We start from the raw sequence: 15,572 nt of genomic DNA on the forward strand, positions 1-15,572 counted from the left end.
GCTGAGGCAATAGCTTTCGGGTAGGCTGCTCTTTTTGAATTGAGCAGATTGGGCAAAGATTGAGAGGGCTCCGAAGTAGTACATACCTTACACCACCCTTCTATTGAATCGCAGCGTGCGTTGGGGAATACCTGATTTTCGTTTGGCGGTAAACATCCTGCATTGGCGAATGCCGTCCCAGATATGGGGCGTCTGATCAGCGTCTTGTGTCAGCGCGGGATGAGTTATTTTATTATATTTGCTCTAGTTCGACAAAATGCAATCGAATTGGTGTAGGCAGATGCTATATAATTCTCTGTCAAAATAAGCAAGTTGCAGATGATGAGTTTGACGAAGACTGCAAGGTATAACTGTATCACTAGGCTGGACTCCAGGGAGTTCTCCCTCAAGGTAATATGTATCGTCTGTTTCGCGAATGTCAAAGGATGGAGAGTATGTCCAATTTCAAAGTCCGGAACGATTTGTCAATAAGCGGTCATAGTCGTCAAGAAGCTTACCCACACCATTGCGGGATTCTTTCGGCAGAGAAGGGATCAATGACTCATTTCTGGTGGCTGTGTCTGGGAAGGTTATTCGATAAAATATAGGTGCGGTCCTCGTCCGGAACGAGGATGCGTAGCGCAGCCAGGATAGGTGCGATGTTGGTGTCGTGGGCGCTAATTTTATAAGTACCTGCTAGAGCGCACACTGCATGAACCGGTGGAGAAGACTTCTCAGAAACGACATCTCGATTTGGCTGTTAGAGCCCACCTGTCTCATGCCAAAAATCGCAATAAGGTAATTATCGATGGCAAGTAATCCAGCGAGTTTTGAAAGGTCAGGATATTATCGCTGAATTATGAGCTCTCCGCATTAGATGACGTGGTTAGTAATTGCGGCTCAGTACCTGCAATCATTGAGGCGGACAGGTTGTGCGGGGTAGTAAACCTTCGCTCTTTCCTCATTTCAGGGCAAACGAAATCATACATACATCCATCCATCCATCCGTCTGTAAGACGAAGATTATAAGAATCTCTGCCTCGATACTATATCCAGAATTTATTGTATCCACGCACCATTCCGCATTGATTCCATCCTAGCAATACGCGCATCGGTCACCATCCTAGAAATGTCTACCCCCCAGTTCAAGCTGATCTTCCGCGTGCCACCATCCCACCTGGCGTTATGCAAAGAGGCCGTGTTCTCCGCTGGCGCTGGAAAATATCCGGGCGGCCGCTACTCCGAGGTGAGCTTTGAGACTCTCGGCATCGATCAGTTCCGGCCCAGTGCGAACTCCACCCCCCATATCGGCCAGCCAGGTGTGTTGGTGCAGGTTGAGGAGTACCAGGTTGAGACACTTTGCGTCGGTGTGGGGGTTATGCAAGATGCTGTGAAGGCGCTACGAAAGGCGCATCCTTACGAACAGGTTGTTGTGGAGGTGATTCAGCTGGTGCATATCGAGGATCTCGCTCGTGGGTAAAGGTAGGATTAGGTTTATTTTAATGGGATCTGCAATCGGTTCTGACGGGTTTACCATAGGATTGGAAGGTGGGTTTGGTGTGCCTTAGGTCGCATTTACGTGGATATTTGGGGACTTTAGGTGCCGGGAAGGTGACAGAAATGGTTTCGTCGAAGGAAGTACGGACAGAAGTATCGAGTAGGTCCATGCAGCCATGTGGCATGCATCGACAAATAAGGGCAACTTGACCCCAATGTGTCAGCCATCTGTCTCAGGGCCTGGCTTCTACCCTGCAAACTGGATTCAACGATCCCCATCCAAGACCAAACTGTTCATATTCTACATAGTATAGTAGATGGCTCGTTCACTAGATCCTAGAGGATTATTTTCCACTTCCCGTTGGAGTCCGAGTGGAAGAGCCTTGGCCTCATGGCGTGCCGAGATGCGTCGAAAAGCAGTGACTGACTAAGTCTTTCCCCACAGATACAGAAAAGAAACCAGTCAAATTCACTTCATGGCTGTGTCCCCCCGCTTAGGCCCAAGCCCAGTCTGACATAGGGTATCCAGATCGAATTTTTATGTACCCTGGAAAAGTCGCCTTTCAATTTCAACACCTTCGCGTTCTGTCAATATGGAAGATACGCTATTGGCCGTTTAAGACAATCTTCCCATTATGTTGATACATTGCACCAGCTCTCATTGCCGGTGTAAGTAGCCCACGGAGGCGATTCCCGTCTTCAATAAACCCCTTTTCTAAAAAGCTTTACTGTCCATGCTGTAGGTCGACCATGCGAGTTGTTCAATTGCCTTGACCAGTTACCTGAATATGGAACACCAATGACATAAGTTGTTGACGGGAAAGTCGTCTCCCGTTTTTATACTACCTACTGACCTGGGAGGAATTTTATCTTCCTATAGTGGGAATCCCTCAAATAGAAATTGAAAATTCCCGGGGGGAGCTATTTCTATACCGTAAAATGGTGCATAAACCTTAAAAGACCTGGTCTGTTAAAGGCATTTCTCATCGGTTTAGCTAGCCTAGTGGTGAAACGCAAGCAACCGTGATCCCTAACGATATTTAGATAATATTTACCCTCAAATGCAACTGTAGTGGCTCCTAGGAATTCATGTTTTGTGAGCATCAGGATCCTAGGGGTACTTGTGAAGTTCTAAAATTCCCAGGAGCAAGAAGAACAAACTCGCTTGTTCCTAGGATACTCCCATGGGTCCCCTGATAAGAGATATCGACCTCTGAAAAGCCATAGCCCTCAGAAGCAAGGTTTAGTCCAAGACAATTTCATGATTCAGTATTCCTTGATGGAGCGCTTAAACGAAACCCCATGATTCATAAGAGATATCATAGGCCAAGAGGACTGTAAGCCGCAACGGCACCATACGATAACAGTATCATACAGGATTATACCTGTTCATGTAACTCTCAGATTACAGGTGATCCAAGTATTGTGGCTTGTCTGTCTTAAAGCGGTGGCTGTGCAGGCTGGACAAAGCCCCTGTAATTACCTTGCATCGGTAAATAACAAGCGGCTGTATCGAATACGGGCCCAGAACATCACCTACTAAGCTGATGACCGAAATGGCCGGCTATTTATCAATCGAGTCTCAAGGCGTAATTGCACTTTCTGCGAAGTTTTATTTTCTGGTTTAATGTGTTTCAGAGATAATCCAAGCATATGGGAGTAGGTTGTCGGGCCTTGTCCATATATCCACCGTAAGGGGGTACAAGTTGAAGTCCAACTGGTTTTCAATGAGCTCGTTCATTCCTATGGATACTGCAAAATTAATTCCGATGATATGGCTTGGGTCCTAGTCTGCAAGAGCCTCAAGCCACACCATTCTAAACCTGTCATATGTAATCCAAAAGCACCGACCTGGCAAACATAGACAGTATAATAAGATAAACAAAAACTGTAGTCCAGATCTGCAATATGAAGCTGGAACGCCGAGGGCATAAGGTAGAATACGGCCTTTTGGTTGCCAAGTCCGAACAGCTTGAAATTGCCAGCGAACTACAGTGTCAATTTTTGTTGGTCATTATCAGGCGCGCTTCATGTCAGCGAAAGCGGAGACCCAATGGAGCGGATTGCCGTGAAGAGGTTGAGGATCACTTTGTACGCACAAGAATTGAGCGTAGAAAGCTATTCAGTTGATGTTGGGTTTGCTGGATGCGCATCTTCGCTCTAATAGACGAGCTCTTCCTGTTCTCTCTAATATCATGTGTCGACTGAAAGTTTTCAAGTCCTACAGCCGGAAGAAGCATGGTCGAATAAGTACGGGCCAGAGGCAAAAGGATGCCTATAAGTCAGAGTGGAATGATACAGACTGAATACTGGCAAGCGAGGCAGATTATTGTAGCATGGTCGATAGTCAGATTAGACACGTGCTCATTAGCGATAAAAGGGGCAAGGGCTCATTTTGATGCGTATTCGTGGCATCTTCAAACTTTCTCTTTCATTTCTAATACTCCACCTGGGGCCTTCTGAGTTTCCGAAGTAGTACTATTGTACCCGTATGAATCTCATCTAAATAAGTATCAGTTTAGGCCAATTTAGTGAAAGGTTCAGACGTCTCACAGCCATTGGCCTATGTCCGTGCCTGGCAAGATCGAGAAGAATGGGCATCACACTTACTTGCTATCGTTGGTCCAGCTCAACCGGGGGAAGCACGCCATACCAGATTTACTATTTGCGTCGGGGTAACTGACAAAATGAGCATGCGCAAGTAAAATGGGTTTTAGTACGTGTACTCAGATCAGGGAATTAAGCCAAGATCTGTTCTCTCTCAAAATTCGGTGGATTCCATGCTCTTAAAATAAGTCAGCCACAGGCCCCCTGTAAATTCACACCTTCCCCCTGGGTACAAGAATGAAAGTCGCGTACATCTTCCCATTTGACTCTTGACCATATATAACGAACTCGGAGCTCGGGCATATGCAGAAAACGGCATTGCAACTCTCATCGGATGTGAAATATTGGATTCGATCAAGTTGTCGGTTCTCTTTGCGGCATCAGACAATCTGCATAATAGTTAGGCTTTTACTCTGGCTGAGGGGTTGAAAAGAGACAGACCTGGATTACTGAAGTTGCTAAACTTATGAACAGATTTCATGAGGCCTTGAGGAGGGATCGGTGTTTCTTTATATACTTTGACTTTCAGCATTAGCGGTACCGGTTCTCGCGAATGGGGTACCAGCACTTGAGCTCCTAGGATCTATTTCTGTCTCGCCAACCACATTTGTGGCACGAAAGGTCTGAGACCTCCTAGGAAGTCATACCAGACTTCATAGGACGAGGTATTTTCTGATTGCTAGTTAGAGTATGTTAGGCAAATGAGGGGCCACAATTTACGTCGCGGGCGGCTAGATAATCCAATAGTCATGATCAATAAGTGTAGACTATTTTCGTGGACGTCGGATCGTCAGAGCTGAAGTCGTATTCCTAGGAGCAAGCGCAGGCAGCAAGAGCGATAATTCGTTGTTATTCAAGCGCAAAATGATTTAAAGAAAAAGGAAATGAAAAAGAAATCAATATCAAAAACTACAGTACTACTGTACAATCTCTTCTGTATCTGATTTCACCTGAGGACCGAGTAAGAGTTTCAAAGGACAAATTCACCACACCTGCGCACAAATCTACTTCATTCGATGATTCCCAGAAGGGCAAGCTATGGTCTCAGAAACCGCACTTAAGCCTCCATTAATGAAGCTGTCAACAAGAACAGGATTTTGATTCCCCAATATGAGGATGCATGACCTCAGAAGCTACATTTGGTTTCCTGGGCGCTATTTGGCCCTGAGAAGCGGCCACTGTGCTCCTGTAAGGCGTACAAACTGATCTTAATCAGTTTAATCACTTTGTTCTCTTTCATTGATTTTCAGGTTCTTTTTTTTTTTTTTTTTTTTTTTTTTTTTTTTTTTTTTTTTTTTGGTGACGCCAGACCTAATTTGGCTAGTCAAAGACACCCGTGAACTCAATTTAGAGGGGACCTCTAACATCGAGAGGGTCAATTACTCCTAGGAGCTAGACACTGGCTTTGGTCACGTGCATTCCAATCCCCCTCGCGCCTTTCGACGGAGAATCGCTTGACCTTTTCGTTGATTGAAGGGTGATTGAATCGGAAGCCACTACCAACGCTTAAATAAAGGGCTGTTTCTTCTTCATCACTCAAGGAAAAGAATTCATCATCTTAAACTTTGTGTCTTTTGAGCCTTTACCACCTACTCCATTCCGCTCGATAATCTAGCGACTCCTCGTCCTCTCCTCCACGAAGACATGACGTGCTCGGACGTGATCAGCGGTATTTCCGCTACTACCACCATCCTTCATGAGTCTATTAGGTCCTTGGATGATGCTTCTGCCACTAGCACGTTGCCTAAGAACCTGCGAACCGTGCGATGCCGACTTCCTATCATTGTTGATATTATTCAGACACTATTGGAGCACTCCGAGTCTGCAGATTCATTCTGCTGCTTGAGCCTAATTGTTGCTAATTGTAGCGGGCATGCTGCGAGGATGAAAAGAATTCTCGAACTCGTCTTTGATGGAGACGACACATGGGAAAAGCGATATGCCGAGGCCATCAGGACATTCGGTGACATAACAACGGTTGAATCGCTCCTGAAATTGATTGCTGAAGATATCCAGTCTCTTATCATGCACAACCCAGTTAGTGATGATCATTTGAAGCAAAAGTCCGATCTTGACGAGATCATCCATGAGATGAGATCACTCATGGCTTTCAGCTTTCAGATTCGCCGTGGGCTGTGTTTTGGTCGGGCGCCCTATCTAGCATCAGGGCACTTCGTTGGGCGCGAATCACAGCTTGATGAGATCATGCGCTTGGAATCGGGCCGTATGTCTCAGAAACTACATCGCCTGGTCTTTGGTGGCATTCGTGGAGTGGGCAAGACGCAACTTGCCATTGCCTACGGTCATCGCTTCTCCAATTATTATGAATCGTGCTTTTGGCTCGATGCATCATCAGAGAGTACGATGAACAAAAGCTTTCGAACTTTGGCCTCTCTCATATTTCAGTATCAAGACATTCGAGATCTTCACGAGAGGGACATCATGGTACGTGTACATGAGTGGCTATCTGACGCGACAAACACACGATGGCTTCTTGTGTTTGATGGATACAACAGTTTAGAGCATTTCGACATTGAGACATTCTACCCTCCAGCTTCTCATGGAACCGTTATTGTCACCACGCGAAGACCAGGTCTCATTGCTGGACAAAAAGTCCAGGTCAGCCCTTTGGAAAATGTTGAAGACAGGCTTAAGATCCTCCAAACCCGATCGGGAAGGAACAAATCTCAATTCGGTATGTCATTGATTGTTACGGTCATCGTTTTCTAACATTTTTCTTCATAAGGCTCTGACGCAGAGGTTCTGGCGAGACAACTTGGAGGCCTTCCGCTAGATTTGGTCACTGCTGGCTTATACCTTCGGTCAAGTCCATTATTCACCATAGCAAAGTATCTCCAAGCGTACAAGAAACGGCAGGATTGTCAAATTGGCTCCCGCAGACCAGTGAAAGTTCCGGAGTATAAAGATAGTTCTTCGTGAATGGATAATGAAAACTTAACATTTTGCAATGAATGTCTTCAAAACGGAGGGCCCACCATGTGATGAAAATGTCTGTCCAATGCCTTTGTGTACTCTAGCGAAAGAAGTTTAAAGGTTAACGCAAAGAAAATATTTCTGTGGGCGACAAAAAAGCAATTAGTTGGTGACAAGGAGCTAGTTGACAACGCGGAAAAAGCTCAAGTGCTCATGAGCTCCTTTTTCCCATCTATGGTGCTTGCGCAAGGGAAGCAACCGCTCATACCCCCACGAGGTCCGATGGCATCCAATCTCCGAGTCTACGGAAATCTATCGATCGCTCAAGGCTGCCAAAGGCACAACAGCACCAGGCGAGGACGGTCTGCGCGCGCTGATCTGGAAACGTCTCTGGAATTATCTCGGAACGATCATCACTCGGATTTTCACGTCGTCGATTGAACTAGGACCACCCACAGCGATGGAGAAGCGCGAATTGTAGTTCTGTGGAAGCATGGGAAACCAGACTACTCGCTACCGGGAGCGTACCGCCCGATCTCGCTACTGAATACACTCGGGAGACCATTGGAAGCGGTGATGGCCCCGCGGCTGTCCTTTTTCGCGGAGCATTACGGCCTTCTACTCGATTTCGTTGCTTTGACAGCGATTTCGTCCCACAGAGCATCGCTACCTCGTCGAGGTACATGGTGGGTTTTCGAGTAAATGATCACACAAAGCCTCGGGCATGACTGGAGTGATGCTACGACGTCGTCCGCCTTTGTTAGGCAGTGATTTGACGCTGCCGAACATCCATATATTGGAAGAGATTTTCAGGATGGTACTCCAATTGCAGCCAGTAGCCTGTGCCATCTGCAAAATAGATAGCTACCCACTGTGGATCATGCCATAGATAAGCTCATGTTTAGAAGGGGCTAGTTTGGCGGCATCTCGGTTCAACCACCCGTGATTGATTGTAGAGGTACGCCGTCACTTCTGAGGTTGTTCTGAAGGTGGGGTAGGGATCAATTCAAAGTGTAGGTGGGTGCACCAGCTTCGGAACGTACTGTAGCAACAGAACACGATCTCGCATCATTAGTACACTTGAAAAAGGGGAGCGGGGGTGGATTAGGCTGGTCATCGCAATCTGGGTACTAAACTCGGGTTAATTAGTTAATCCTACCGAGGCCACCCAGGATTCTGCCCTTTCTTTCCGTCTTCTCGGACGCATAAAAAGGCCGCATTTCTCCCGTCGGGGCTAGAGACTGTTCTTCTATCCTCGCATCAGTTCCAAATTGACATAGTGCACAGCACAATAAATTCAAAATGAAGAGACCAGTTCCAATAGAATCTGGCCAGTCAACAGTTGACCGACTATCGGAAATATTGTGCCATCGCAATCCGGCAATGTCTTTATTATTTGATTTCGAGCAACAATGCCTCCATATCACTGGTTTTCCTGATATGGACCGCTCGGGATGCGTTAGAATACTTTCTCAAGTACAATCTGACGCTTACAATTTGTTATTTAAGGGAAAAACCGCCCAAGGTATCATAATCATCAAGCTCGTCCCTGCTCTAAGTGAGCGTGACCTGGATCAAATTGAGCGTGTGCTTGCTCGAAGTGAGCGTGACTCTCGAAGTCAACGTGATCATGATCAAATTGAGCAAGAATTAGCTCGAAGTGAGCGTGACTTTCAAAGTGCGCGCGACAACCAAAGAAGCTTGAATGCCCTCCGAGCTAGAATGCAGCGGATGCGAACCCGCCGATAATCTGCGCATGAAAATCGAATCCAATTATGTAGCGGGCCCTACCACAATTTACTCCGAACTAGGGCGACAGCTGTTATCTTACGACGTTCGGTTATGTCCGTCTAACCTTATCTACTCCGGGGTAGGTACCATTATCCTTGTCGAAATGTTACCACCGCTCACAGAACTTTCTAGCAGAGAATTCTTCGCGCTGCGCTAGATGCGTTGCATATGCATGCCAAATCTCGCGCTTCACAGATGCTCTTTGTGAGACGTCCCCAGGGCATGTCTTGGCTCCCCGTGTTTGACTCGAGCGTGAGGAGACCGGAATGAGAATTGTTGCCTTTACGATCGTGACGATGAACGAACGCTACTGCATTGGGTGAGACGGAATATTTCCGTTTTGATAATCTTGCCATCCATATTTGATGAAGCCGACGAGGAGCGCCGTACATGTCACGCTGAATGTCTTGGCGCGGATTACCAATGCTATCTGACATTCCGATCGAGCCTTTTGTTATTCGCGTCGTTTGTATACCCCACCCTCGCCGTTCCCTCTCGGCCCAGTGAGAGAGTCGGTAGCTGTGAAATTACACTTTCTTGCCTTGTAATTAGTATCTAAATCTGGCATTTTCGGATTGAAATTATGTTCCTGCTGACGGACCAGTTCCGACCTACTGTCAGAATAGTTGGTCAAGGACCAATAGAATTGATGCACCATCTTTAGATGGACGTTGTCAGGAGAAAAACTAATGCGGTAAAAATCTGGCGCAAGAACGGGGACTGGGAAACCGCCATCCAATATATAGTAATCCGGCAGGTCTCGCATCACGGGTTAGAACACGGATCACGCTTCGATAAAGAGTGTGTTCGCAGCATGTTGATAGACACTCAGTGGACGCATCGCGGTGGTGATAATGCAAATTGCTTACGAGAGCACTCGACTGTATGGCTAGTTCGACTAGATTACGCTGTAGGCTATCATGTGATATTCCATACAATACATTTCGATAATCTGAAGCGCGCTAAAGCAAAGTGAGCCTAGCAAGCTTCAAAGGAGGGTTCGAGAAAGAATTTCTGCGGGTAAATGGTGAAACTGATTTCGATCCATCCTGTACATAATAGTGTCTGTGCCGCCAGGTAGTAGAGATTCTAGTAAAGGCAACATATTAGTTGGCTGCCAGTACGCAGGAAAGAAATAGCATTCAGCAGTGCGGGGCTGGGGATGGAAAGAGTTATTCTAGCGAGACCAAGGGTACTTGGAACAACAGGCCAATCGCAGTTACAATCGAGTGTGACTGTCGGCCACAAAGTCTCTAAACCAATATTTCGGCTTCTGTTGAAGCACTTCAACCCTCATAAATGAGACGGTGATCGTGACTAAAACGGGCAGATAGAGTGCCACCGCGTTGAGCGATTTAATTGCATATTCGATGATATGTAGGAATCATATCATTGCGGCGTTACTTCATTCTCAACAATTGGTGAAAGTGGTTCACCACACGATTGCGAGAAGAATGACTCCGCGAGCACACCCGAGGCTTCAATCTGTCGGCCACAAAGTCTCCAAAACATCATTTCAGCGTCGCATAAATCACTTCAACGCCTATCAACGAGACGATAATTCTCGCTAGCATGTGCGCAACTGGTTCCTTGGAAGAGAGGAGACGGAGCCGAAAAGATATAAAAGGAGTCAGCTACCCAGCCCAAAAAATCCAGGACTTTGGTCCTCACACTTTGATGCATCATAGTGTCCCTCACTTGTCTGCGGGCTTGAGAGCTTCCGTGGCCACGGTCGCTGCTCTGAGCCCAGCGATGCAAGGCTTGCGCTCCCTCACAGCCAATGAGCCCTGTGATTGTAAAAATGTGCTTCGCAGGATGGCCTCTGCGTCAACGAATGTGCTCCCTCGCTGCCCTGAGCCCCGCGAGCGTAAAATTGTGCTTCGCAGGACGACGAGTTCTGCGTCAACAAACGTGCTTTGCAGGAGATTGCTGCGTTAACAAGGCCTCTAGCGATGTGTAGGCACCTCTCCGTGGTGTTAGAGACCAGTATTCGAGTTTTCAACAGTATTCGAAGAAGCAAAGACCTGCCCAACCTCCTCATAGTCTGTTTCTTTTTCCGAAGGATCATCATTGGACAGATAGAATGAGTCCTAGATAGATCGTGTTAAATCCAATGGCCAAAATTATAAGATAACAACTAAAGTGTCATTTTTATCAAAGGGAGGCTCCCAAATGTTCTGCGCTGATAGTTTGCGGTCCGATAGTCCTTTCGCAGTATTGAAATTGGCACCCTTCATTCAGGCGTAGATCAAACATGTCGGTGAGAATTGGTGAGAGCTGGTGAGAGCTGGTGAGAGTTGGTGAGAGTTGGTGGTGAGAGTGTTGATGTGTTGATGTGTTGATGTCTTGGTGTGTTGTTTCTCAGTGTTGATGTCGATGTGGTGAAACGTGTGTGCCGAAACATCACTGTTGTAGTGAACGGTCGGGCGGTGAAGGGAGTGGTCAACGTCTCATGGAGGCAGCGCGGTTTCTTGCCATGTCACCCACATCATAGAAACTTCAATTGCTTTTTTTGATTCCGCAAGGCAGTTTCCATCCCTGTTGATCACGCTTGACGTACAGCCTCCAACTCAGTTGAGATGATTTAAGCTACAAGTTGCTCTACTATGATCACGCAATATACTGTACGCTCAACAGAACTACGGAGTGTAGAGCCATGTGATGAGGTCTCGCTCGAAAACACGAATCGGGGGCAAACATTATAGTACGATAGGCTCTATTCCTTGTGTAGTCAGAGCTGTTTCTCCGCATGAATATTGCGTGTCGCTCGAACGTACCTTATGATAAAACGCCTACATTCTAGAGTGAGAGTTGCTTTCGCTCGGGAATGTGATCCGCTCCTTCTACATGTAAGAGCCGTCGCATCTTTGTGAAGAATATCCCCTCAGTAACTACGATTCATAGTCCAACCAATCTCTCGAAGAAGTCCAGTCCGGCGATTAAAGCGACGGGCATTACTATTTGTGGACTTATTCCTGAGTCATGCGATACAGCATGCTCTGCTGCTGATATAGTTTAAGTGCGATCGGAGTCCAACTAGCCATCTAGAACCAGAACTGGTAAAGACACACGATCGCCGCTCAGGACCGGGTGGTATTCGCACAGGGGTGCTCTAATCCACATCCGGCCCTAGGGCGTCCGCTGAAATTCGTCGTCAATATGGCATAAGGGGTTTATTACGGGTAGAAGATAAAGTATAGGCTGCGGGAGAGCCCAAGAGGTCCTACAACCAAATGGCTCTAGTGGTGCTGTTACAGACATCGAACCCAGCTTCACGGTAAGTTGCTCGAACAGTGATATGCCAGATATCGTCCGGACGCGATCGTTTGCGGAAACATCATCAATGCTCAAAGGACAGTGAACTCGGGAGCTAGAGAAGTCGGTGATATGCTGGCAAGAGCGCTTTCGCCGCCAATTGCGATATGTTAGACGACGGTCTCAATGGACGAAGGAACTGGATAACTTGACTGACCTCCAGCTGCTCTGACATTCAAGGTGTATGGGCTTTGCACGTAGTGCTCGGGCTTGGATAGAAAAGCACAGGCTTAGGAATGAAATCGCCAAGCTTCTGTCTAACAGGGAAAAGCAAACAATCCTGATAGCATGCAGCTCCGTGTATGTCCGAGTGGTTCCCGCTCGCTCGTACATGTCGACAAGCTCGGCAACGCGGAGAGTAAGAGGGATCAGGGGGACTCTATCAGACGGGGTTCTTGGGTCATGAGTTCTCTCTTTCGTTTGGCCATCCTCGGTCTTGTCCTTCGATTCGAGGCTGACATGGCTGTTGTTAGCTGATTCGGCTAGAGATGACGGGACTTTCACCTCACATTCTCCTTGCAAGCAGACTCGACGAACCACCTCGCCGTGTACGAAAATACGGCTCTAGCAAGACAAAGCATCGGCTCCTCCCGGTGTCTTCGGATTTTTAGGCTCTAAAGACGCTAAGCGCCATCAGAGAACAACGATGGTCACCCACTGGACGCCAGAGATCCAAGCCGCAAGTAGGCCATCCTATGAGAGGGTCCAAATGCCGGGAGACAGACACTGCTATGCGCTCCATTGGGTATGCATCAGGTAGGCATACCAACGCATGATCTGATGAACTAAACCCACTAGGAGATGGTCGAGGTAGAGACTCGTCGATGCCACCGGTAGTCATGAGGAAGAAACAGATCACGCGATGGTGATGGTGCAGGGGAGGTTGAGCAGACAAGACAATTGCTCGCTTCGAATTTGAGTGTGAGAATATGAGGGTGCCTCCTGTTGTGAGATCCGAGTCAGCAATTGTTGATCCAGTTGGACGAGGTGTCGTGCTTTACGTTTTTCATGAAGAATACCCCGAGTGTACGGTGGAGACAGATGGTCAATCGGGATCGTCATCATACCAACTAGATCACTGCCAATTCAGTTCTGCGATGCAGTCACCAATATGCCATGTTGTATTCAGGTTCGTCGCACTCTCCGGCTGTCGCTTCGAGAAGCCGCGCTGGATGAACCGACAAGTTCATAACACGGCAAAGGCGCATGACGAACTCACGTATGACAAAAAATTGTACGGTTGTATTAGGAGACAGCTTCGTGCAGACAGCGAGATGTTGAGGCACTCCGCTCTTCATGGTGTGAAGGCGGTGAGGAGGGGAAGACGCGATGGCGCGTCGGCCCCTTGGCCTTGTCTGAGTCGGCGGGAATAGGTAACTCGCCACGAGACCTTGCACGGTTGGCGATGGACTGCTCCTGCAACGGCATGAAGATGTCAGTAGTGTTCGTGTCTGGGGCACAGACTTGGCACAAATCATCGGACCCGGCGCATCAAGAGCCGCGATATCCACTCACCTTACCATAGAGAACAAGGTTCTCGAGCTTATGCGTCCTGTTGTTGGCCCGCGCCTTTGATTTGCAGTATTTCACATAGGACATGCTGCATGGTTTGATGTGGCAGGGCTAGAAATGGTGTGTAAGCCATGACCTTGCCCGGAGCACTGACGGCGCCGCTGGTTCGGACTCACATTAGGGCGCTGTCAACGGTCTCCTGTCCATCATTAGCTTGTCGACCGGCGAGACATGTAGAACTCACATGTTCTGAAAGAAGACACGGAAAAGGGCTCCGTGGCTTTGCGCGTGCATTGGACGGAATGCATAGATCCTTGTTTCGCATCCTGTCTGAAGTAAGTCTAGTTTCGGACAGGGGCGCGCTGAAATTTACATACCTGTATGGAAGTCTTTATTTTGCATCGATATATTCAGGGACGGGACAGTGGTCGGTTGCTATGGTGGACAGATGTTCGCATAGATACTTTGACCAGCTAACCCCGATCTGCTTCTCGACTGGCTGGCATGGGTGGCATAGTGGACCTGGTGGGAATCTCATTCTCACAAGCACTTTCTAGCTTGTCAGTCCACAACGTAATTACAGTATAGATGTCAGTACATTGGAAATCCAGTAGGTGAAAGGGAAGTACTTATCAGGTGCCTCGAACCGAAGGCCTGCTCGACTTTGCGCAGCAAGTGACAGTGTTGTAGAACAAATTGCTGGGGGGAGAGGGCGAATTTATAGGTTTCTCGGCTCCCGTCGCGTACGTGCTCTCTTATAGAGCAAACGTTCAAGGACACGACGCTATCCTAAGTGAGGTCTGTTGCAATTCATGCCTTCGTTCTACCGCAACTATTCGCAGCGAAATTTTTGGTGTCATGTTAGATGCCCACCGAGAAAAAATGCTAGGGTCATGTTGAGAATGAGTCAAAGTGAGTCGGTTAAGAAACGTTGGCTCACTGTTGAATCTACGGTCCTAATACTGAGGCAATCATTCTCGTCTAAAAAACATGGAAATTTTCTGGCCTCGCTCGAGTGTTGATTGTCTGCGCTGTGTGGTTCTGTCCCTCTAGGCTGCGGAAAGCGTCAGGCTGCGGTCGCGCGGGCACGGGTACTCAACCCGTCAACCCGTTGAAGCTTGGCCGTCCTTGCTGACGGGAGTCAACTTTTGAACCTGTGATCATGGTTGAGATAGATATCCTTTTTTCGATTTTCTTTTTCTGTCCTCTAGATTTTACTCTATTTACGTTTGGGGTTTCTGAGCTCTCAAACGATTGTGGAAAATGCGTTGTGATTGAATATATATCTTTTGGACCGTTCATCACCAGTAAGCCACTAAAATGAGGCACTTTCACCAACCATCAACACCACGAGTCTGATTACCAGCTCCATCATTAAACGGACTGCTAACAGAGTGCTGAGATTGAAAAGCTGACTACGCTGATTAACTTTCATGGTGAAATGAGACTGAGTACCTAGCCACCGATGTCTTCTAGTCTATAAAAACCTCCAAGAATTAGACATACTATTGCCCAGATACTCGACTTTCCCCTGCGATTAAGATGGATGCCCCTAATAGCACGCCAGACAAGGAAAAAGAAGGAGAACAACAGCCCAGTGCATTGCCAATCGTTTCTGAAAAAGAGAATTCGCAGGAGGCTTCTGATCATGTCCCTCCACTGGTAAGTGGAACGACTCAGCTTCGAATGCTCTTGCTGACCATTACAGCCCTCTACATCGGAACAGGAAGCAGAAACAAGACATGCCTTGGCGACTGAGCCCTTTCAACCTATTTTGAAGGCGCTAGCAGACCTCGAACGCGACGATCCCAAGTTCGCCTTTCCAGCAGGTCGAATTGTCGGACTGTATCGACACCTATGGGAGTCGTGCGTGTCCAAACACATCGATGGCCAGAACCTAGAGCAGAGCAATCAAATCTTGAAGGAAGCTAGCACAC

At 47.5% G+C, this 15,572-nt stretch overlaps 2 protein-coding genes across 2 annotated transcripts; both read left to right on the top strand.

Annotated features, from left to right (window-relative positions):
* The first annotated feature begins 949 nt into the window (after positions 1–949).
* On the top strand, positions 950–1,637 carry N7446_005009 (uncharacterized protein). Its single transcript, XM_058513757.1, has 2 exons — positions 950–1,459; positions 1,519–1,637. Exon 1 carries the CDS (start codon positions 1,109–1,111, stop codon positions 1,457–1,459), a length of 351 nt encoding a protein of 116 aa, XP_058375086.1. The 5' UTR covers positions 950–1,108; the 3' UTR covers positions 1,519–1,637.
* A 4,090-nt stretch (positions 1,638–5,727) lies between these two features.
* On the top strand, positions 5,728–6,813 carry N7446_005010 (TPR-like protein; the record flags this gene model as incomplete). The annotated part of the gene is made up of 1 exon (XM_058513758.1): positions 5,728–6,813. The coding sequence occupies one exon, from the start codon at positions 5,728–5,730 to the stop codon at positions 6,811–6,813; it is 1,086 nt and encodes a 361-aa protein (XP_058375087.1).
* Between the last annotated feature and the right edge of the window lie 8,759 nt (positions 6,814–15,572).

This window comes from Penicillium canescens, assembly GCF_028828765.1.
Source record: "Penicillium canescens strain IBT 15451 chromosome Unknown utg000003l_segment0_segment0, whole genome shotgun sequence".
In the NCBI taxonomy this organism is placed as follows: domain Eukaryota; kingdom Fungi; phylum Ascomycota; class Eurotiomycetes; order Eurotiales; family Aspergillaceae; genus Penicillium; species Penicillium canescens.

Bases quoted from the DNA above. Each gene is read 5' to 3' on its own strand.
- N7446_005009 (XM_058513757.1), top strand. From the start codon at position 1,109: ATGTCTACCCCCCAGTTCAAGCTGATCTTCCGCGTGCCACCATCCCAC.